A 20,548-nucleotide genomic window follows, 5' to 3' on the forward strand; every position below is an offset into this window, starting at 1 on the left:
GGTGGCCAGAGCTTTTTCCCTGAATAAGGAAGCATGTTCCTCTCCTGGCTGAAGCAGCAATCCTTCCAGTGTGGAGCAGGCACCAGAGGCAATGAAGAAGAGGCTGCCTAAGAAAGGGAGGCAAAACCCAGAAGGTTTTGCTCAGCTCTGAGCTGGAAATGTGTCTCAAATCTCAAGCAAGAAAAGAGGCAACTGGAGTTTCTATTTAAAACCATCCTAACAAAAAAAAAAAAAATTCACATAAACTGTCCAACAGGACAGGGAAAAAAAAAAATCAACTCCAAACAGTAAGACTCCAATTAGTGTTTGTAACGATCCAAGCAGATGGCAAGGGTGGTGAGGAGCGGAGTCTGGCAATGCCACACCATTGCCCTGGGGCTGCAGCTCACCAGCATCCCATCCTCATCGCCAGCATCCCATCCTCATCACTGGCCCAGGCCCTGCGGCACCTCGGGTGCCTGGCCATCCACAGCGGCAGGGGGCGAGGAGTCTCCTGCCTCCACTGCCCATCTGCCAACCATCTCTCCCCCCGCCCGCCCGCTGGCCATCAGTTCTCGCCCGCCTGGACGTACTCCTCGGTGGCCTTGGAGATGGTGCTCAGGTACTGCCAGCTCAGGGCGGCCAGAAGCATGGCGCATGACAGGTAGATGGGGGAGTAGTGGTGGCGTGATGCCATGGGGCTGCCGGGCAAGCTCATGGCACGGATGGAGGCGATGACCTGCTGTGTCTTGTTGGATGACGGGTCAGTGCTTGGGATCTTCTGGTAGATCTGGGGAGGGAAGAAGGAGTAGTTATGGTTCCTGCTCAAGGTTAAGGGGACAAACAGGTGCAAGAGGAAGCCTTAAGGGCCACCACATCCTCAAGAGCAACCTCAGTGGTGGACTGCCATGGAGCAAGAACCAGCTGCAAGGGATGCCTGGATGGGGCCAGGGCCTGCTTCCCTTGAGCACTGCACTAAGCCAAGCAGCCTCTTGAGGGCACCCCGCGATGGCAGATGGACCACGCAACCGCAGACACAATCCCTCAACCACAGGTGGTGCTGCTGGGACCAGCGGTTCTTGCCCCCAGCCCTCACCCACTGCCGCTGCGCTACATCCCACTTCAAACCAGTGAGGATACCCCAGTGGTGACCAGCAGCTGGTGTGACTGCCACCCTCCATCACATAACACCATGGTCTTTGGGTTTTTCTCTTCGTGGTCTGCAAACCCCATGGCTTTTGGGATACTTGTCTGCACGGTTCTTCAGGAAGTGTGCACAGAGAGCCTCTTCTGGACTAAGGTGCTGAGGTGTGTCACTGTCCCTTGCCATGGGGTTGGCCAGCCCGCAAAGGGAGCTCTAATAACTAAAGGGTCTCCCTGGTGCAGAAGTAATGTCTTTTTATTTAACAGCCCTCACTGGATTTGAGTTTGGGGTTGGGTTTTTTTACCCCCCGTGAAACCATCCACCAGTTGTTCCACCACATGAAGTCTTAACCTCCACTGTACCCTGAAGCTGGGAGTCCCACTGCTTTAACCACCTGTGAAGAGCTGCTCTTACTACTGTTGGCCACACAGCACAAGGAAACCACCACCACATCATGCTGCCAGCTGCAACTACAGACACAGAGAAAACAAGACTGCTTGCCGGCGCTGCCCATGGGGAGACGATGGCGCCTGTTCAGAAGTGTGCTGTGGGGAAGGTCCCCTGTGCCTGCCCAGCCCAGGTGAAGCCCTGATTCCCTTCTGAAGTCCTTCCACTGAAGTCCTTCCACCAGAAGGATGGCAGGACTTCAGTCTCTACCCCTCAACACAGGCACAGACCAAGGGTACGTTCAAGGGAACCCATCAAGCACCCAGCCTGGTCCAGGCCAAAACCAGTGCCAGCACTGAACCAACTAGGATTCTGGGAATCCTAACATTCCTTGAATCCTAGGATTCCTAGGAAAGGATTAACAGATTTACATGTCTTCTCAATCCCACGCCAGGAGCGACGATGGGACCAGCCAGAGAGTACTCAAAGCAAACTGTTCAACTTACCTCTTCCACATACTGGTACATGATGGCTTTGACAGCTTGTATGTTTGTGGCATCCATCATGAGAGTGACGGCTTGTCCCTTCCGGATCTTCACTACACCCCTGAAAACCTGCTTGTTGTTATAGCAAGCAGCCAACGTGGCAATAGCCATCACCTAAGGAGAAACATGAAGAGCCCTTACCGCACTGTGGGGAGCTTGTCAAAGGAGTAACCTTGGCCCTAGTGAAATCAATGGCAAGACATTCTGGAGTGGAGCCACAATCTCACCAGCAGCAGAAATCGTAGGTACAAGGACAGAAAGAAGAGATAGAAGAGATGAAGAGTAAAACCAGCTAATACCAACATGATAAATAACCTCCTTCACTTCCAATGTCTCATCAGCTGGGCTGCAGATGATGAAGAACCACTTAAAAACATAACTCACCTGGGGGATAGCACAGAAGTTAAAGACACTCTGGTTTCTCAGGCGGGATAAGTATGTGAGGACATCAGGGACATGGTGGAGGGCATTGGTGATGAGCTCATTCAGACACTGGACAGCCATATCAATGTTCTCTGGTTTGGCAAGATCTGAGAGCTTCTTTGCGTATCTGCTCCAAACCTAAACATCAAGATAACGACTCACAAGTTGGAGGGCACATGCATGCCTTAAGAGAGACATCACTAACAGTCTGAGGTCTGGGAGAGCAACAAGAACCGCCAGAGACCCACAAAAGCCTTGAAGGATTGAGGCTTACTAGGCTAAAGAAAAGAAGGGCGGGCAGGCTGCAGAGATATGACAGTGGCCTTTGTATATACAAAGGGATTGTAAAGAAGAAAGATGCAACTCATCTCCCATCTTCTCTAGCTACAGCAAGGAAAAGGTGAGTCACACATCGGGCTCACGTCAAGAAATACTCTTGAGACAGGTGAGCCACGTGGAAAAGGGAGAGAAAAATTCTTGGAGAGCCTGAAGAAGAGCAGACAAACATCTGTCAGGCACAGGCAGAGCTGAATCCTGCCTTTGGGAACCAACTAGGTACCCTCATCTCACACAGGCTTATTCTCCCTCATTCCTAACAACCTAACAGAGAGGGGGAAAGGAAAAGCTGCTCAATAAATTCTTGGTGGTGTGGGGAGACATCACCTTGTCCCCACATCTGTACCCAGACAGCTGTAGATAGATGTGGAACTTGTCAGCCGGCTGTCACTACAAGAAATGTTACTATCAAGAAGATGTACAGCCAACAGTAGTGATCTCACACAGCACAGCTTTACTGTAGGGTTTCAGTAAAATTAAAGCAGACGACCATGTCTCTCCTATTAACTTTGATCTACAGGGACATGAGAGATAATGCAATTTTAGCTGTGCCCTTTCTGCTGTGCACCCTTTAATGCATTCCCAAGGCAGGTGTCCTGGGAAGCATGGATGGTTGGCTCCATCCATTATAGGTCTTGGACAGAATATGAAAGACTGTCAAGGGACACCAACAAACAGTGGGAAAAAACCTGGCTTTGAGGATTTCAAAGGGAATTCCAGCAGGAACCCTTCTAATCAGAGGATGCAACTCACTGTATTGGAGCAGCGACAGCAGCACCTTCAGTCCTAGCGCATTTCCCAAAGAAGGACAGCAGAAACACTCACCCCAAGGCAGTGCTTTCCCTCACCTCTCTGGGCCAGAACTCCCTTCCCTCCAGCTGGTCCTCCAGATAGTCACGGATTATGTTGGTTTTCTGCAGGAAAAGGCCCATGGAGTTTGCCAGCTCTGTGTCCTGCCCAACGATAGGATCTTCTAGCTCTGATGCAGAGAAGAGACGGGAAAGGCCAATCCCCACCAGCCCAGCAACATAGTGACAATACTGTGAGGCACCGAGAAAGGAAGGGACAGAAAAAACCAAGATAAAAGGAACAGTTGTTACAAAATGCTGCCTATTTCCCACAGCAAGTTCTGAAAAAATGATGCTCAGAAGTAATTGACAGTGCATTTTCTGCAAGTTCTCATTGCCCTCCCTAGAATGTCTCAGCTTTCCCATGGCCAGCAAACACCTTACCAAGGATGTCCCACCAAGCTGCCACTCTGCCTCCAGCAGCTGAATGAACTGCCCACGGGGGAACAGTGGACATGATGGGTGACCCAAAACACGTGCTGGTAGGCAACAACCACAATCTGCACTGTCCTCCTGTTAACCACAGGGCCAGCAGTCTCTTAAAGCCTTCCCAATCCCACACAGCCTCCCTCACCCAACTGAACCCTCTGCCCACAGGGATGCTCAATCTCCTCTTTCCCCAGAGACAAGGTGGACTCTACTCACGTTCAGTCTGGGCTGACTTACCTTATCCCACTCATGCTGAGAATCCACCTTCTTCTCCAAGAACTCTGCCATCCCAATGCCCATCTTGTGGCAAATATCTGAAATCACATCCTGGTAGACCTTTGACAGGTTCCTGAACTCCATGGAGATCTGCAGCACAAATGAACATGGAGCGGGTGGGGGAGGAAACAAAGTCAGGAAAAACCAGCAGAGCTCCACATTTATTAAGAAATCAGAAAAAGACTGTTTACCAGGCTCTTATGCTGCCTTGGCTGGAGACCTAGGACAACTCCAACAACCAGAGTTGTTTCAAGGCCCTTACAGGAGAGGCTCAGTGTGTTCTCAGTCTAACACTATGTATGGTCTCTGGCAAGAGATCAGACACAGCAGTATCTTTGGGAAGGCTCTGTGGCCTTGGGCTAGTATCGTTTGGGAGCTACAGGACAAAACTAGCTATGCTTGGTACACAGAGCTGGGTTGGGTTTTTTTGTAATTTGTGAGAGCACTCCATTATTTCAACCATGGGAAAAGACCAAGGAGGCTTCTGGTGTCCTGATCCCCTGAGCCCTCTCCAGCTCTGGCTTTGCAGGACACTCTTTGCACAACTGGAAAGGCATCAAGCAACAGAGAAAGTGTGAAATCTTTCTTCTGCATGTCCAATAACATGATGCAGTGACTCAATCCCTTGTCACAGTGAAAAGAAATTTAAAAGTGCATCCCTCCCCTTCCCAGAACTGTGGAGCACCACATTTTATTGCACTAAGCTTTATTCTCCACCAGTGGGTAACTGCAGCCAGCCCAGGGTGTGCGTCTGATAAGGACAGCGGTCTGAACAACTGCTGCTCAGGCACCACTGCAGACCCAGGCTCTCCTCCTGACTCTATCCACGGCTGGTGGCACGTCCTTGCCCTGTGCCTCACTCTGTCTATAACATAAGCATATCGACTCTGCTTCTGTCTCAATGGCTTCAATCCACTACCCAGAGAAGCACGACTTGCAAGTACACCTCTGCCAAATATTATTAAAACCATACCTGAACATGAGCTCAGATTGCCCCAGTGAATAACCAAGAGAGAACAACTAAGTGCCATAAACACCTTCTCAAAAGCTCTTCTAAAGTACCAAGTCATTCACACACCTGCTATCTCTCTATCATTATACATCAAAAATCCTCTGACACAGTCACGCCCTATAGTGCATCTCCCTCCTAGGTAGGGCACAGCCACTGTTATCCCAATGCTGAGCATCAAAATTTACAATACATCTCAGTTTTCCAAAGAATCACCCTATTCCTGCTGCTGGGGAAAGCCTGGTAAGGGTACAAAAAATTTAAAATGTTAAGAAGCTGAACAAAATAGAACTTCCTCAGAAATGAAATGCTCCTCACTAATTATTATACTTTCTCTTAAACAGAACTTATAATAAACCCAGTTATTACTGATCAACACAAGCATCAGCAAAACTCCAGCATTCACCGAGGGCCGGTCCTTGGCCCTCACCGAAACCAGACATCTGTATCCCACCCAGCAGAGCCCAGCCTTGCCTTCCAGCCACAGCATCTCCCTGGGCTGGAGGCTTAATGGTCCATCCCCTCTAGGGTGACTGGCCAGACAGATTCCTCTTTCTACTCTGTGGGTTCACATGGCACTGGGAGATGCTGCATCTCGGCGCAGCAAAGCTCCACCACCCCACTGCTTCTGCTGGGGCTGAAACCTGGCAGGAGCTGAGGATGAGCATCGTCGTTTCAGCTCTGCTGCCTGCCATCCTGAGCACCTTCAGCACAAAGTCAAGGCCCTACAGCTACATCTGCACCAGTAGCTTAAATATCAAGTACGGACTCAGTCCCCTGCAGCTACCTCCAAGCAGCATGGTCCCTGATGTGCTTCTGACCCCAAGCAATCCCCAGGCAGTGCTTGGGAAGTCGCGTGGGTCAGAAAACACTTCCCAAGGACAGTCTCCGATGCAACCATGCTGTTCAGCACGCTGAGAGAGTGTAATGGCTTGGACATGGCCAGACTTTCTCAATCTGCCTCCAGGTCAAAGAACAGGCTCTGATACTGCTTCAGCTTGCTAGTGGAGATGCAGACTCTCTGTGGCTTCCTTTTAGATGGATCCTTAGAGCAATAAGACTTTGGGCAATATTGTTACCAACACCCAGGGGAGCTTTATATCTCATAAGCATGTTAAAGATCTGCACAGAGACTCCTGTAGCTCTAGGGCACATCCTGCAGGACCACTGCAAATGCTAGCCTATCCACAAGCCGGATGGCCAGACAAGCTTTCCTCCTCTCCCTACCCTGTTAGGGATCACAGGACACTCAAGCCAGGCAATGCACAGTGTTCGACAACAAATCCAAAACCGCTGTCTGCAAGGCAACTGTCACCTACTCTTCCAACAGCGGAGGCAAAAAGCCACTTTTTAGAGCTGGAACTTTTCCACAGACAGATCATCTCTGGCTCATACAGAGAGTTGCACAATGTCTGGGTTTCTCCCCCCAGCTCTGCATCAGCCCCACGTGCAGGTGATGGAGCTCTTTGAAAGAGCTATGGGCACACCAGGGACTCAGCGAGCTCAGCAGGCACAGGCAGGTGTACATGGAAAGACAACCATGCACACAAAGGTGACACAAGGCAGCTGAAGCAAGAAGATGGATGCCTTACCGTTGGGAAGTCTTCCAGCACCTGCCGGTCCTTCTCCTTGCTCTCCATGTATTTCCACTCTGGTTGATAAAGATAGGAGTGAAACTCATGCAGCATCGGGACCTTTATATCTAAGCTGATGCTCATATCATCCTCTATAGTGTCCAGGGCACGGAGAACTAGGTAGAATATACAGACGGCATGTCTGGGAGTGGGGAGGAAGAAAAAACAAAAATCCCTTACTCAGGATTGCCTATTAGGCAGGACAAACAGCCAAGATGAACCGCACAGCCTTTGGCAGACGCACTGCATGCTCAACATGGCACACACTGGCACTGCCAGGTCATTGGTGCCTTTGGAGGATGTGAGCACTTCCAGCACAACTCACTTTCACATTTCAACTAATAAAATACTTCAGTCATTGAGCAGAAGAACGCAGTGATGTGGACACCTTCCCGGCTCCCACTGTTGTACCCTAGCATCTCCTAGTTTGGAAACCAGCTTTGGTCAAGGGATGCCCACATGCAATAATCCCTCCTCCATCAAATCACAGAATGGTTTGCATGGGAAGGGATCATTAAAGGTCATCTTGTCCAAGTCCCCTGCAATGAGCTGGGACATCTTCAACTAGATTCAGGGTGCCAGCTTCCCCAGCCCTCACCTGGGGACTGTGGCTGTCCCCCACAGTGCAGGAACATAAATGAATTAGAAACATGCTGCTCAGAATCCCAGGGTCACAGGAGCAGGTTAGGGATGGAAAGCACCAAGAGCAGCACTTCCCACCTACCTACATTGCTCATCATCTCCTTGAACCTCCACTCTGAGCAACAGAGGTGCCTTGGCACACAGTCCCTACGGGCTGACTGCTGCAAAAGCTGTGGCATGCCTGAGCTGGGTTAGAAAACCCAGGTTTTTTCCTTCATGTGGAGAACTATGGCATGGCTTTTGGCTAAGATGCGTACTGGGGAAGGGACAGGCCTGTAAGGTCTCCCCGGGTAGGACAGGTCCCTGCCAGGTCCAACCCCGCAAGCAAGATTCAACCATGCAAGCAAAGCCAGCGCTCGCCAGGACCCAGAGGACAGAGCCTGAGGTCAGTTCATCGGAAAAAGCAAATACAAAACAGGGAAGGGGAAAAAACGCAGGTGTACTTTTCCTAGCGTTTCCCATACTCTGCACCCAGCACACTTTCATCCTATTTGGTGGGAGGGGGGTGTAAGGGGGTGCCTCACTGTGCAACAGGAACATTAAGACTCACAGCTTAGAGCCAAAACCACCCCGTATTTTCTATCTCCGTGCACAAGACACTGGAGCCAGCCCAGGTGTCCCAGCACCCCAGTGGGAAGCTGCTGGAGAGCCACTCCCTGGCCCTACCGCCCCTGCCTTCGCCACCCAGGCTCCGTATTTCTGCATGTGGAGCAATAACAGCCCTGATGGCAAGAAATACTGGCTCCAGCTCCAGGATTTACATAAAACAATCCCCAAGTGCTAAATGATTAGCATTGATAATGCAGTTATAATGCAATGATAAGCAGTGATGCGTCAACAGGATGATGCATTTATTAATTGTTTAACAAATGAAGAACAGCTTGGACTGCTTAAATGCTAATCACTAGGCAAAAGTGTTGCTCTCCCAAGATGACAATGTGCAAGCGCTGATTAAGTTGCCAGGGAAAACTGACTGGTTCTTAGGGCCAATACTGTTAAATTTTGCATTTTTAGCTTAACTGAAGGGTATTTAACACATCCACCAAACCACACATCTGAGTGCTCATGAGCAGCTCTCTTCATGCCCTCCTGTTCCTTCACAAGACTGAGTTTTTTCCATTTCAACTGGGTTGCAAAGGTTTATCTGACACGATGCAAGTGCCCAGGACTCCCTGCTCCCTTCTCAGCAGCAACTTCCACCCGCAGCAACCAAGAAAGGTGGAGCAGAACCTGAAATGCCATCTCAGAAGCATGTCTCACATTGACACTGTCCCAAGGGAAGAGCTAGCAACAAGTCCAGAGCCCAGCATAATTAAAATACTTATTTAACCCCACTTCTGCATCCAAACCTTAACTGCATCCCTAGTTTGCATCATACACTGAGCTTAGCTCTGTGGTGCTTCGGGCAAATCAAAGGAAGAAATTTTTTACAGTGAGGGTGGCGAGACGGTGGCACAGGTTGCCCGAAGAGGTGGTAGATGCCCCATCCCCAGAAACATTCATGGTCAGGCTAGACAGGGCTCTGAGAAACCTGATCTAGTTGAAGATGTCCCTGCTTATTGCAGGGGGCCTGGCCTTTAAGGGTCCCTTGCAACCCAAACCATTCTATGATTCTATGAAACATAAAATAAAAACAATTACATAGTGAACGTGGTCTGCCTGCAGCTCCCCATTTCTCTGCAGGGTTCCCAGGCACCATGCTCCCAGCGGGGCTCCAACTTGAGATCCATGGGGATGGCAGGGGCCAACCAAAGCCAGTCTTCACCAGAAAACCCATGCAGCAAAGCTGGCAAGAGGACACTCTGGCAGTACCTCCACTTTATACAACGGAAGCACTCACTTCCGAAGGGCGAGCCTGGTTTCATCTCAGGGCTCAAGCTCCAGCCCTGTCCCAGGCACAGCTCCCCCTTCCCAGGGGAGGAGGTCTCCCTTCTCCTTGCCACCATTCACCCTCTGCCAGCCCCACAAAGCAGCGGAACCTACAGGAATGGATCCCAAAGGGTCCCAGGGACAGGCAGGACCCTGGGGCTGGCAGCAGGGGAAGGCAGGAGCATCCCCTTCCTCCTCTCCACCACCACGAGCAACGATGTTGGCTCATCACTCCACCACCCTGAGCTAGGATGTTGGCTCACCACTCCTCTCCACCACCACCAGCTAGGATGTTGGCTCAGCTGCTGATGAAGCTGCAGTTTTGAGCCTCCCACCGTCTAAGAAAACACCCTAATCATGGAGCAATGGGCTGGGCAGGGCCCTCGCCAGCAAAACACACGGTTTATGGGGCCAAAAAACATAAGCAAGAAGGAATGAAACATTTTAGCTCAACTACCAATAAATATCCTGGTGCAGGAAGCACTACTCCAAGCGCTCATCCAGAAGTTCTCCGTTTTCCTACAGTCCTTGGGGGATGCATGGAAACTCTCCCCAGGGTAGGGATGTGAACCACGGAGCAAGAGCTTCACGCTTCCCCAGCCTTCAAACAAGGAGATTTCACTCTACAGAAGTTGCAAACAAAGCTGCAGCAGGGCAGGGGACTGGGCTGTGGCAAAGGACAGCATGCTTGGAAGCAGACCCCAGGCAGTGCTGCATTTCTCAGCATGACACGGTTGTTTCAGTGTTGAATCCTACCACCAGCTCCTTCAACCAGCAAGCACAGAGGCAAATATTAAGTAGTCCATAACCAGAGAGGTTCAGTTTAACCCCCTAAAGGAGATAACATCAACAAAAGCACTTCTTTGACACAATCCAGCAAAATCAATTCCTTCGTTAAGCTTGCTGCTCTGCCTGTTTCTATATTCTGCCTGTTTTGCATTTCCCTCTTTTGTCCCTGAACTCTTCAGCAGAGCTACTACACTTTGAAAATTAGTTCCTTCTGCTCCACTACAGAGCCAGCTGCAGTTCAGCAGCAGCCCTCACACAGCCATACGTTGCAAAGATCTGGCAACAGCTTTTTCAGGATGCCACGCAGAAGCTTCTGTGCCCTGAGGGGAGGGAGCCTTCCTGATCCCAGCAAGCCGCAATTCAAGAATTAAAGAACAGAAAAGACAGACGAGAAAGATAACTGCAGGATGATCAAGGCAAGCACACCACATACCGACACTGCTAACAGGTTTCAAGGTGTTTTATTGGTTGGCTCTTTTTTTTTTTTTTCTTAATTTCTACATTATGTAATATACACCGAGCATGGGGAAAAAAAAGTTTAATTCTTGGCCCCACTTGTACCTTTCCACTCAGCCCCAGCCAAAATCCTGAATTCCTTTGCCTTTCCTGTCAAAACAGGCTGCAGACACCATTTCATAATCAATGGACAACTCTGGGGCACCATCCGAAATGCCAAATTAGGGCTCAGAAACCCAAAAAATAACCCAGTGTTCAGGCTGGCGCCTGCAACTGCTCAGCGGAGTTGCAACCGCAGCATTAGACACATTCAGTACAATTTATACAAACCCATAATTTTGATGATTAACCCATTCTGGGATTAACTTGAGAGATCTACACACTGAAATCAGTTACTACTGTGTGAATATAAGGCATTTATATAAATCACATTATATATATATATATATATATACACACGTATGCATGAGGCCACAGGCCAGCTGAGCTTTGCGTCCTCTGGTACAACAGCAATAATTATGACCAGCTGAAACTTTCCTGCATGGGTCAGCAAAATTTGTATGGCAAAAAAATGAGTTGTGCAGCAAGTCCGTCACCCCCCCCCCTCCCCGTGCCCACATAGATTTTGAGGCAGCTGCTTCCAGGCAGCGTGCAGACCCTCGGTTAGCCCCAGGGTTTTTGCTCACCTCCTCCCACTGGCACAGCCACGTCCCTCCAGTCAGCCTGAAGGCCGGCGCCAGCCTTGGCACCGCTGGGACACATTCCCAGGGTGTCATAAACAGCACACGGCCAAGCAACGAGTTTAAACCGTCTGCTGGTGCCCGTCCCCAGGCCTGCTGGGCCCAGGAACCCAGCTGGGGGGTGGGGGGGGAGTCATGCGTGACAGCCAGCTGGGACGTGGGAAACCCCACGTCCAGCTGCAGGGGGTGGGGCTGGATGGCGGCTCTCCCGGCCAGCCCAGCCCTGGACCCCCATGATCTGCTTGCACAGGGGTGGAAGGGGAAGCGTTTCCAGCAGCTCAGCTGAAGGAACATGGCATAGGGGGAAACTGCACGGCTCTGCCGGGGAGACCCTGTGCAAGGGGGGCCTTGCACCCACCACTTCCCGGGGAGCCCCAGCGCCGGGGGGGGCTTTGCACCCACCACCTCCCGGGGAGCCATGGTGTCAGGGGGGGCCTTGCAGCCACCACCTCCCGGGGAACCCCAGCGGGGGGGGGGGGACACTGCACCCGCCCCCTCCCAGCCACCCCCCACCTTCCGCTCACCGCAACTCTCCGTCCAGGGCCTGGATGACGGCGGCGAAGCTGCGGCTGGTCTGGTTGAGGTAGCGGTAGCAGGTGCGGAGGCCACATCCCAGCGAGTCCTGCGGGCAGAGCGGGGCGCCGGGGGGCGGCTGGAGGCGGGCGGCGGGCAGCGGCGGGGCCGGGGGGGGCGCGGGGGCACCGCGCTGCTGCTGCGCCCGCCGGCCGCCGCCCCGCAGCCGCCCCAGCGCCCGGGGGGGACCCCGCGGCGGTGACAGGGCCAGAGTCCGCTTGAGGAGGGCCACGGCTTTGGAGCTAGCCGCCATGGGGGCGCGGCGGCGGGGGGCTGCGGCCGCTCCGCCCCCCCCCCCCCCAGCCTGCCCGCCCCCTTAACCCACTCGGCGCCCGTCCCGGCCGAGCGCCGCGGCCCTGCCGGGCACGGAGCCGGTGCGATGCACGCAGGGCACCGGCTCCGAACAATGCACCGACAGTCTGAAGCCGGTGCAAAGCACCCGGGCCGTGCAATGCACGGAGCCGGTGCGATGCATGCAAAACACCGCGCCCCTGCAGGGCTCGGGGCCGCTGCCATGCACACATGGTACCAGCCCCGAGCAATGCATGGAAAGAGCAAAGCACTGAATGAAGCTGGTGCGGTGTCCGGAGTCGTGCAAGGCACTGGAAGCATCAAGCCGCTGCGAAGCACCCCGGCCGTGCAATGCACGGGACCGCTGCGATGCAAGCAAAGCACCGGGCCCCCGAGTTACTCGGGGCCGGTGCGATGCACGTAGGGTACCGGCTCTGAGCGATGCATGGAAAGCCTGAAGCCGGTCCAAAGCACCCGGGCCGTGCAATGCATGCAAAGCACCGGACCGCTGCATCACTCGAGGCTGGTGCGATGCACGCAGGGTACCGGCCCCAAGCGATGCACCGACAACCTGAAGCCGGTGCGAGGCACCGGGTTGGTGTGATACTTGAGGCCGTGCAATGAAGACGTAAGCATAAAGCCGGTGCGAAGCACCCAGGCCGTGCAACCGAGTGCAATGCAGGCGAAGCGCCCGGGCCGTGCAATACGTGGGATGCGCGACACCGGTGCAAAACGCCCGGGCCGTGCAATACCCTGCGTCAGTGCCATGCACGGGAAGCATCACGATGATGCACCGCTCGGAGCCGGTGACAGCGGGATCCTGCAACGCCCGGAGCCGGTGCAATGCACGCTGCGAACTGCATCAGCGTAAAGCACTGGTCCTGTGCAACGCGTGGGAAACCTGGGGCCAGTGCAAAGCACCAAGCCCGTGCAATGCACGCAGGGTACCGGCCCCGCGCAACACCCGGGAAACTCGAAGCCGGTGCAATGCCCGCCGGGTCGGTGCAACGCATGGGATGCACCGAGCCCGTGCAAGGCGCACACAGCCCAGCCGGTGCGCGGCCCTGCAACGCTCACCTATGGCAACGCCGCAGCCGCGCAGCGAGATGCCAACCCCCTCCTCCCCCGCTCTGGGCATCGGCGGAGATAGCGAAGCGCATCCCCCCCGGCCCCGTATCCCATCCTGCTCACCGGGTCGATCCGCGGCATGATGGCACGGTAGCCGCCCATCTTGAACCGCAGGAGGTTGTAGATGTCCTCCGGGTGGCCCAGCCATTTCCTCAGCAGCTCCATGGGGGCCGCGTTCATCCCCCCCCCGCCGCCGCCGCCCTGCGCCCGCCGCCCCCCCCACTCCACCCGCCCGGTGCTTAACGAGAGCCGGGTGGTGCCGCCTCCGCCCCGCCCCTCCGCCAATCAACCCGCTCGTCCCATCGCTCGGTGGGCCGGCGGGGCATCCATTGGCCGAGACGCGCTCGCACCAGGGAAGCGCCAGCCAATAGAAAGGCGGCGGAGCTGGTGTGACGCCGGCCGGCCGGCGGTGATTGGGCAGCGGCTCCACACGCGGCGGCGGCGGGAGGATCCGGGCGGCCCACGCGCGGCCCGGCCGCCACGGAGCCCGGCCCACTCTCTCACTGAGGCCCGGCGCGGGGAGACACAACACCTGCCCCGCCCCGCTGAGGCGGCCCCGCACTGCCACCCCCCACCTGAGGCAGGGCTTTTATTTATTCCTTTGATTTACGTCACGTCTCATCGTTCTCCCCCGTGGTACTTCTCTGGGGTCACCCTCCACTGCTTCGAGCCAGGACCTGAGGCCTCCAAGCAGCTCCCTGCACCCACACCCCCCTTCAGACACCCAGCTGCCATCTCATTCCCTCAAGCTGTGAGGTTTAGCTTTTGGGCTGCTCTGTGGGTTGTTTTTGAAAGGCACTGGAAAGACCATGCTTCATTCCCAGGCCTTTGCTAACACTCTGCAGGACATGCTCAGAAGTGACATTAACCATCTTCCTTGGCACCATAACCCCATTAATTGGATTATTCTGCAGTTTCATAACCTGGGACTACTCAAGGGCCTCACAGTTCACAGGGGAGAGTCTGTCCAAATCTTGCCTGGGAGGCAGCCTACCGCCGAGGTGTTTAACTCCAGCATCCCCAGTTGATTTACAATCACCTTTAGATCCAGTTCTCTTGCACAGAGTTTTCCTGCTGAGCCACCCTTACATGGCCTTGGAAAGCTGCAGGTACCATCCGCTACAGGGCAGCGCCAAACACTAGTTTCCCCTGTACACCTCACTTTTTAAATCCAGAAAAGACACACTGAACTAAAGACAAACATCACCAGCAGTTCTAACTCCAGCTTTTATTTTTCACAGAAGTCAACAGTCTGTTCAAATAAATCCAGATCCTGGGAGAGAGGACAACAACAGATCCTGCCTACTGCATAGACACACACAGCTCAACAAAGGAGGGACCACATCATCTCTGTTTCCAAGCCTTTCTGCTTTCAAGTTACCTTGGAGATCATGAGTTTTATGCAATCTCCATCATAAAAAAAAGTAAAAATACTGTGTTCAACAGCAAAATCTGGAATTGGAAGTTTGTCACAGAACTGAAACCTGTGGGGGCAGAGATGAGCTCCATCAAGCACTACTGAGGTTTATTTTCTCCCCTCAAGAGGAAGCAGCTGTTCCTGTAAGAGCTGACAGAAGGAACAGCTCTTACTTTTAACCACACCTAATTGCAGCCCAGCACACAGGTATTCAGCTACAAGCAGAGGCAGGGTTATCTAATACCAAGTTATTTAGGCAGAGGGATATACTCCTTTCTACAAACTCTACCACACCAGGGTCAAGGGATAAGCTCACTTCAGACCACAGTAATTGTCTCCTCAACACCCTATGCTTTCCATTTACTGTAGTCTGAACAGGCTGACCAGGACTCCTCAGAACTGGTCAAACCATTTGCACTGTTGCATCATTGTGACAAAAAGAGTAGACATGTACCACTGCTTCCCTTTTTGCACCCAGGGGCACAGTACTGCAGTGATTCTTGTGACTTCCACTAAGCACTTAACTCTGCCAACTCACTGTCCCTAAGGAGCAAACTCAACAGCCTCAAAAGAAACCATGAAAACCTTCTCAGGACAACTAAGAGCATAGTTCAGAGACCACCTAGACACTCTCCAGGAAAAGAGGAACACTAAGCCAGGTCACTCAGTGACTGGGGAAAGATCCCTGTCCCCTGACAGCACTGCAGGCTGGCACCGAGGACACCACCATGTGAGTCTCTTAAAGCTATTTGAGGGTCCAAGGGTTCCTTTCATCACTGTATGCCCGAGGGGACACTGCTCCTTCTGGTAGATCTGAAGATGCAGCCTTTTGTCATGCAGCTTGCTGTGCAGCCAGTCAAAGCTAAACTGAATGGCATAGTCAAGCAGATGCTCCAGATCTGAGTGCGCCAAGAGAGAGCCTTGTGTTAACGGATGGATCTTGGCCAGGTACAAGATCTCATTCTTAATGATGTTCCCTGGAAACGGTCAGAAATAAGGAGACAATAAGGGTATTTGTTATCAAGATGATGTAGACCTATGGCTCCAGTCTGTGACTTCTGCCTCAAGGACCACAGCTAGCAATGCCACTGCCCCTGTCAGAGGTGGCATACAAGAGTAGACTTACAGCTGCGACTGGACTGGATGATGTTCTCTTCCCACTACCCTTAAGCAGACCTTCCTTTCTTCCACAAGTACAAGCCGATCCACCCACACTAAGACAGTTCAGTGGGCACTGCACCATTGGGCTTACAGGGTGCACCCAAGTATCTGAAGTGGCTACAGACTGCAAGTCTTGGAACTCAGCGAGATTACCACATACCCTCAGCTGGATCAACCAGAAGCCATAAGGCTAAGGAGAAAAAGGCTCAGACATGCAGGTCTGCGTCTGGAGGCATCCCACCCGCCTTCCTCTATTTCTTGCTCTTCCATTATGCCCTGGAACTCACCCAGCCCTGAAAAATATCTTTGGTCTAAGAGGGTGTAGCAGATGGGATTGGGTGCACGGAGGGCATCCAGTGCCTGGCCACGGTGGAACTCCACAGACAGGATGTCAGAAGCAGGATTCGCCCTCGGAGAGGAGCACCAGTGCATTCGGCAATTGTAGAAAACAAGGAAGCCTCCACTCTCAAAGTGCAGAACCAGCCTGGGAGAAACAGAGAAGTTGAAGTCTCATCAGAAACATCCCTGAACCATTTGAATCTTGCTTTGGCTGAAGAAACTTGCACAGAAAGAGCGCAGCATAGCAATGGAGTGAAAAGCTACTGGGAGGTGAGAAAAAAGCCTGTACAGGACAAACTTGAGAAGAATGCAGTGAGGCATCAGCCCTCACACATGGCTACTCATTCTCATGAGACCCAGGGAGACATCTTGACGTACTAGTCCCCCAGGCCTCCTCAGGCAGGAGGACTGCCACAGTTCAAGTGGGAATCAAAGGTCATACCCTAGTCCAGCTGCTGCTTCCCTGCAGCTTATCACTGCACTTACTTGTGTGCACAGGGTGACAGCAGGCACTCCAACACACCAGGCCACCACCTTAATTCAAAGTAACATCTGTAATGATCTCAGCCAAAAAATTTGGTGTGAACCCACACAGCTTGTGGACAATTGTTCATGCTGCTGCCCTGTGGTCCCTAGCAGAGAGAAAGCAGCAGGCAGGGACAGGTATCAACACCTTGGCTCTCCTCAGCAGGCAAGCCAGATGACCAAGGGCTCCAGCAAGTGGTAGGGTCCATATGTCAGGGAAACAGATGCTGAAAGTAGCACACAAAACTATCTCAAATTACTTGTATAGAAATAAAGCAATTCTTCAAAAGATTGCAGGATGGGGGGGCATGGAGTTTGTCCCCAAGGAGTACAGCACATACACAGGGGCCAGACCCACCTTGTGCATTATTAACCACTCAGACTAAATGGCTTACAAAAGCAGAGTCCATACAATCTTCCAATATTTATACCTTGTTCAGTACACTTCCAGTGGGACTTAGGATACAGACTGTAGTCCATGTTTTCAATGCACTGCTGCCTTTAACAGCATCACTTCAGCTGCCTTAGATGCATGCTATTTATCCAAGGCTTTTTTTAAAAGACATGTAATTGGGATAAACTGGCATTTTGTGGGCATGATTCAGTCTGGCATCCTAAAAGTTTATCTCTATGATCCCCAGGCTGGCAGGCAACATGCATCCTGCAAGTGCACTGTGGATTCCCTGGCTGAACACACCCACTCATGCCATCTCTCACACCTACTTATCTTAATTAAGAGAGAAAAGACAAGGCTAAAAGCATCCCTACAAAAATTTAGAGACAGAAGAGTGTCTCTCCTTAATGAGAGGCAAGGAGAAAGCATAGTTTGTGAGGAATCCACTAAATACCTGGGTACAGGGTCCTTCCAGTCTCCCCTCTTATTGGCTTTCTTTGCTCTTGAGAACTCATTTGCCCGAACGCTGCCAAACAAGCCAAAGTGGAAGCGCAGCCAGTTGCCTGGACCCTCTGCTGCATCTGGCACTTCAGGTCTTGAGGGCTGGAGTTCCTGCAGCTCCTCATCCTGGGGATGTGTCTGCGGAGCACAAACCTGTTCTTGCCCTTCCTGAGCAGGACAACTTGCCCCACTAGCAGCCTCTCTTTGCAGCACTGTCTCTTCTGCAGTTGGTCCTAAGGGACCTTCAGCTGCCACAAATGCCAAGTACAAGTTCTTCCCATGAACCTGAGAAAAAAGGTGGGATGTACTGAGGATCCATATAACCTCTGGTTGTTTCCATACAAGTGACTTTTCTACAACATCCTTTTGATAGAAGGCAAATCACCCCACCCCAAACACAGGATTTATTAGCATCTGAGCCATTCCCATCAGAGCTGCAGCATCCCTTCCTTGTCTACATGAAGCACAAAGCGTTCAAATGCCACTCCAATGTGAAGCTCTACCAGAGGCTTCTGTCAGGCCAGAGACACACCAGGAGAGACACACAGGGTTCTGAAGTCTGTCATCACTGCTTTCTGTTTGCCTCCCCACTTTGTGCTGGCCTCAAGTGTCTCAGGCTAGGGTGACCTAACTCAAGGGTGGCTCTGAAGTCACAGCCTGGCCAGAAATGACTGCTGAGCAGCTCACATCTATGCCCCCAGCTGAGACTATCATGTAATCAGAGCTGAGGCTGCACCAGCACTTGGTCAGTCAAGTTTAAGTCATTACCTGAGGGGAGTCAAGCAAGTGAAGCCCCCAGCAGGACTGACCCAGTGTGACTATCTCACAAGTGCCCACAGCACAGACATGTCAACCTAGCCAGGTGAAACCCTGCTCTGGTATAAGGGAAGTAATCATGCAGGTTCACAGCTGAGGGAAACAAGGCTGCTGCTTCTGACATCTGCATACTGAAGAAATCAACTCTCATCTACAAACAGCCCTCACCAATACCAACTCCTCATCCCTTGAGAGGCACAGAATTAGCATGACTGACTCAAAACTGCAAATAATTTTGGGTATCTCCATATCTAGCCACATCACTGCAACAGCCTCTCCTTGCAGTAACCTTGATCCCAGACTTCATAACACAGAATGGTACTCCAAAACAGGCACTGCACCCATTTAGCAGCTATAAACAAAGCCAATGGTCCATCTCAAACACAAACTTGGTGTCATTTGCAGGTTGTGCACCTTCCGTGACCCAGATCCAGGACAACGGTGGTTTGCCTCAGACTTGTCATGGACCAATAATTTCCTGTCAAGTACAGCTCACCTGAGAGTCCTGGAGCCTCAGAGCATTCAGGTCATTCACACTGATCTTCTGGCTGCTTCCCCCCACCTTGGCCACCACTTGTCCCACAAAAGGGGAGGTCAGCAGCTGGAACTTCCTCACTGATGGGCCCTCTGGCATCTCCTGCAACTGTTGAGGGAATAGCAGGTCCTTCTCACACTTGGTGCCTTGAACTTGAAGGAAAGTTGCAACTCAGAAATACACAAAATCAGAGGCTGAGCTCATCACAATCTCCTCACCCCTGTCCTCACTCCAGTCCCTGTGGCAAAGTCCACAAAGAGATACAGATTCCTTTCAGGCCCAGGGAGGTGAGGGGATTTCTGAATTAAGGGTATCCCCAAGGACAATCAAAGAAGGCCCTGAGCAACCTGCTCTAATGGCAGTTTTTGCCCCACAAGCAGGAATTTGGCCTGGGGATCTCCTGAAATCCTTTCTTACTGCAGGTTCACTAGGAGTCATAGAGGACCTAAAATCAGACTGTTTAGCATCTCTGTCCCCACCGACAACAAAAGCTTAGCTGACTCCAACCATTCCCTCAGTTACAGCCTTGACGTCCCAGTACAAAGGAGAAATGCAACCTTACATAGACATTAATGAACCACAACAGGCCAGCGAGCCATCCTTTTCCCAATACAGCTACCATGACAAGCGCTGCTCCCTGATCAGCACTGGAGTTAGTTCATCCCCTCCCCTTGCTTTACCAGCTGCTTGCCCCACTGACTGCAACAGCATGGGGCCAGTTCGGGAGCATTCATACACTCTACTAGCAGCACCTTGAAGTCTCCTAGCATCAGAAGACTCTGGATGAAGGGGAGATGAAGCAGCGCCATCCCTACAGCACCCTGTAGCTCCCTCCAGGAAGTCACACCAGTACATAAGGAGTTGTTTCTAGCATGAAATCCCAGCCGCATGTCACTTGCGGTTCTGAGGACTGGGTGTACAAGAAAACAGGCTCTGGGACAAGGAAAGCACAGTTTGGCTTTCATCCCACAGTGCCAATTCTCCCTGCAGACTAATCCCAGAGACCAGCACTGACCAGAGGCTCGGCTTCAAACTCCACAGCACACAGTACAAGGTTCAGAGTGCTTGATGTGAAAATCAACAGCAATCTTGTGCATGGACACCCCATCAGAAGAGGCATTCCCACCTCATGCTAGCATCTCAGCTTCTCCACTGTCTGACCTAGCTCAGATACAGCAGCCCACACTTGCATCAGCTCAGAGAGACTGTGAAACCAAAGCCTTCAGTGCCACATGCTCCTGCCACATCCAGGAGAAATCCTTGTGCACTGAAGATCTTAGCCCAGAAGAGGCATCTAAGCCAGCAGCTACCTCCACAGGGCTGTGAACAGCATTGATGTATGGACATGCCCTCAACAGGAGC

The 20,548-nt window shown here is 52.2% G+C and overlaps 2 protein-coding genes across 3 annotated transcripts; both read right to left on the bottom strand.

Moving 5' to 3' along the window:
• Window positions 1-182: 182 nt before the first annotated feature.
• FDFT1 (farnesyl-diphosphate farnesyltransferase 1) lies at window positions 183-13,736 on the bottom strand. Of its 2 annotated transcripts, XM_055714546.1 has the most exons (8): window positions 13,562-13,736; window positions 12,031-12,128; window positions 6,969-7,152; window positions 4,329-4,457; window positions 3,663-3,854; window positions 2,440-2,616; window positions 2,017-2,169; window positions 183-769 (listed from the first exon to the last, which is right to left on the bottom strand). In XM_055714546.1, exons 1-8 carry the CDS (start codon window positions 13,676-13,678, stop codon window positions 548-550), a joined length of 1,272 nt encoding a protein of 423 aa, XP_055570521.1. In that variant the 5' UTR covers window positions 13,679-13,736; the 3' UTR covers window positions 183-547. The 2 variants fall into 2 exon arrangements, with proteins under 2 accessions (XP_055570521.1, XP_014138970.1); XM_014283495.3 differs by lacking the exons at window positions 12,031-12,128; window positions 13,562-13,736 and adding an exon at window positions 11,453-11,799.
• Window positions 13,737-14,703: 967 nt separating this feature from the next.
• Window positions 14,704-20,075, bottom strand: NEIL2 (nei like DNA glycosylase 2). Its single transcript, XM_005443558.3, has 4 exons — window positions 19,148-20,075; window positions 17,789-18,120; window positions 16,364-16,560; window positions 14,704-15,892 (listed from the first exon to the last, which is right to left on the bottom strand). The coding sequence occupies exons 1-4, from the start codon at window positions 19,283-19,285 to the stop codon at window positions 15,576-15,578; spliced, it is 984 nt and encodes a 327-aa protein (XP_005443615.2). The 5' UTR covers window positions 19,286-20,075; the 3' UTR covers window positions 14,704-15,575.
• Between the last annotated feature and the right edge of the window lie 473 nt (window positions 20,076-20,548).

The sequence above is a fragment of the Falco cherrug genome, chromosome 6 (genome assembly GCF_023634085.1).
Source record: "Falco cherrug isolate bFalChe1 chromosome 6, bFalChe1.pri, whole genome shotgun sequence".
NCBI classification, from domain to species: domain Eukaryota; kingdom Metazoa; phylum Chordata; class Aves; order Falconiformes; family Falconidae; genus Falco; species Falco cherrug.

Coding starts and splice junctions, on each gene's coding strand:
- FDFT1 (XM_055714546.1), bottom strand. CDS start 13,678: ATGAACGCGGCCCCCATGGAGCTGCTGAGGAAATGGCTGGGCCACCCG. Junction 12,129..13,561: donor TCATGCCGCGGATCGACCCG/GTGAGCAGGATG, acceptor CTCTGCCCGCAG/GACTCGCTGGGATGTGGCCT. Junction 770..2,016: donor TGTACCAGTATGTGGAAGAG/GTAAGTTGAACA, acceptor TTCCCTCCCCAG/ATCTACCAGAAGATCCCAAG.
- NEIL2 (XM_005443558.3), bottom strand. CDS start 19,285: ATGCCAGAGGGCCCATCAGTGAGGAAGTTCCAGCTGCTGACCTCCCCT. Junction 16,561..17,788: donor TGGAAGGACCCTGTACCCAG/GTATTTAGTGGA, acceptor TGTTTCTCCCAG/GCTGGTTCTGCACTTTGAGA. Junction 15,893..16,363: donor AAGATATTTTTCAGGGCTGG/GTGAGTTCCAGG, acceptor GACCGTTTCCAG/GGAACATCATTAAGAATGAG.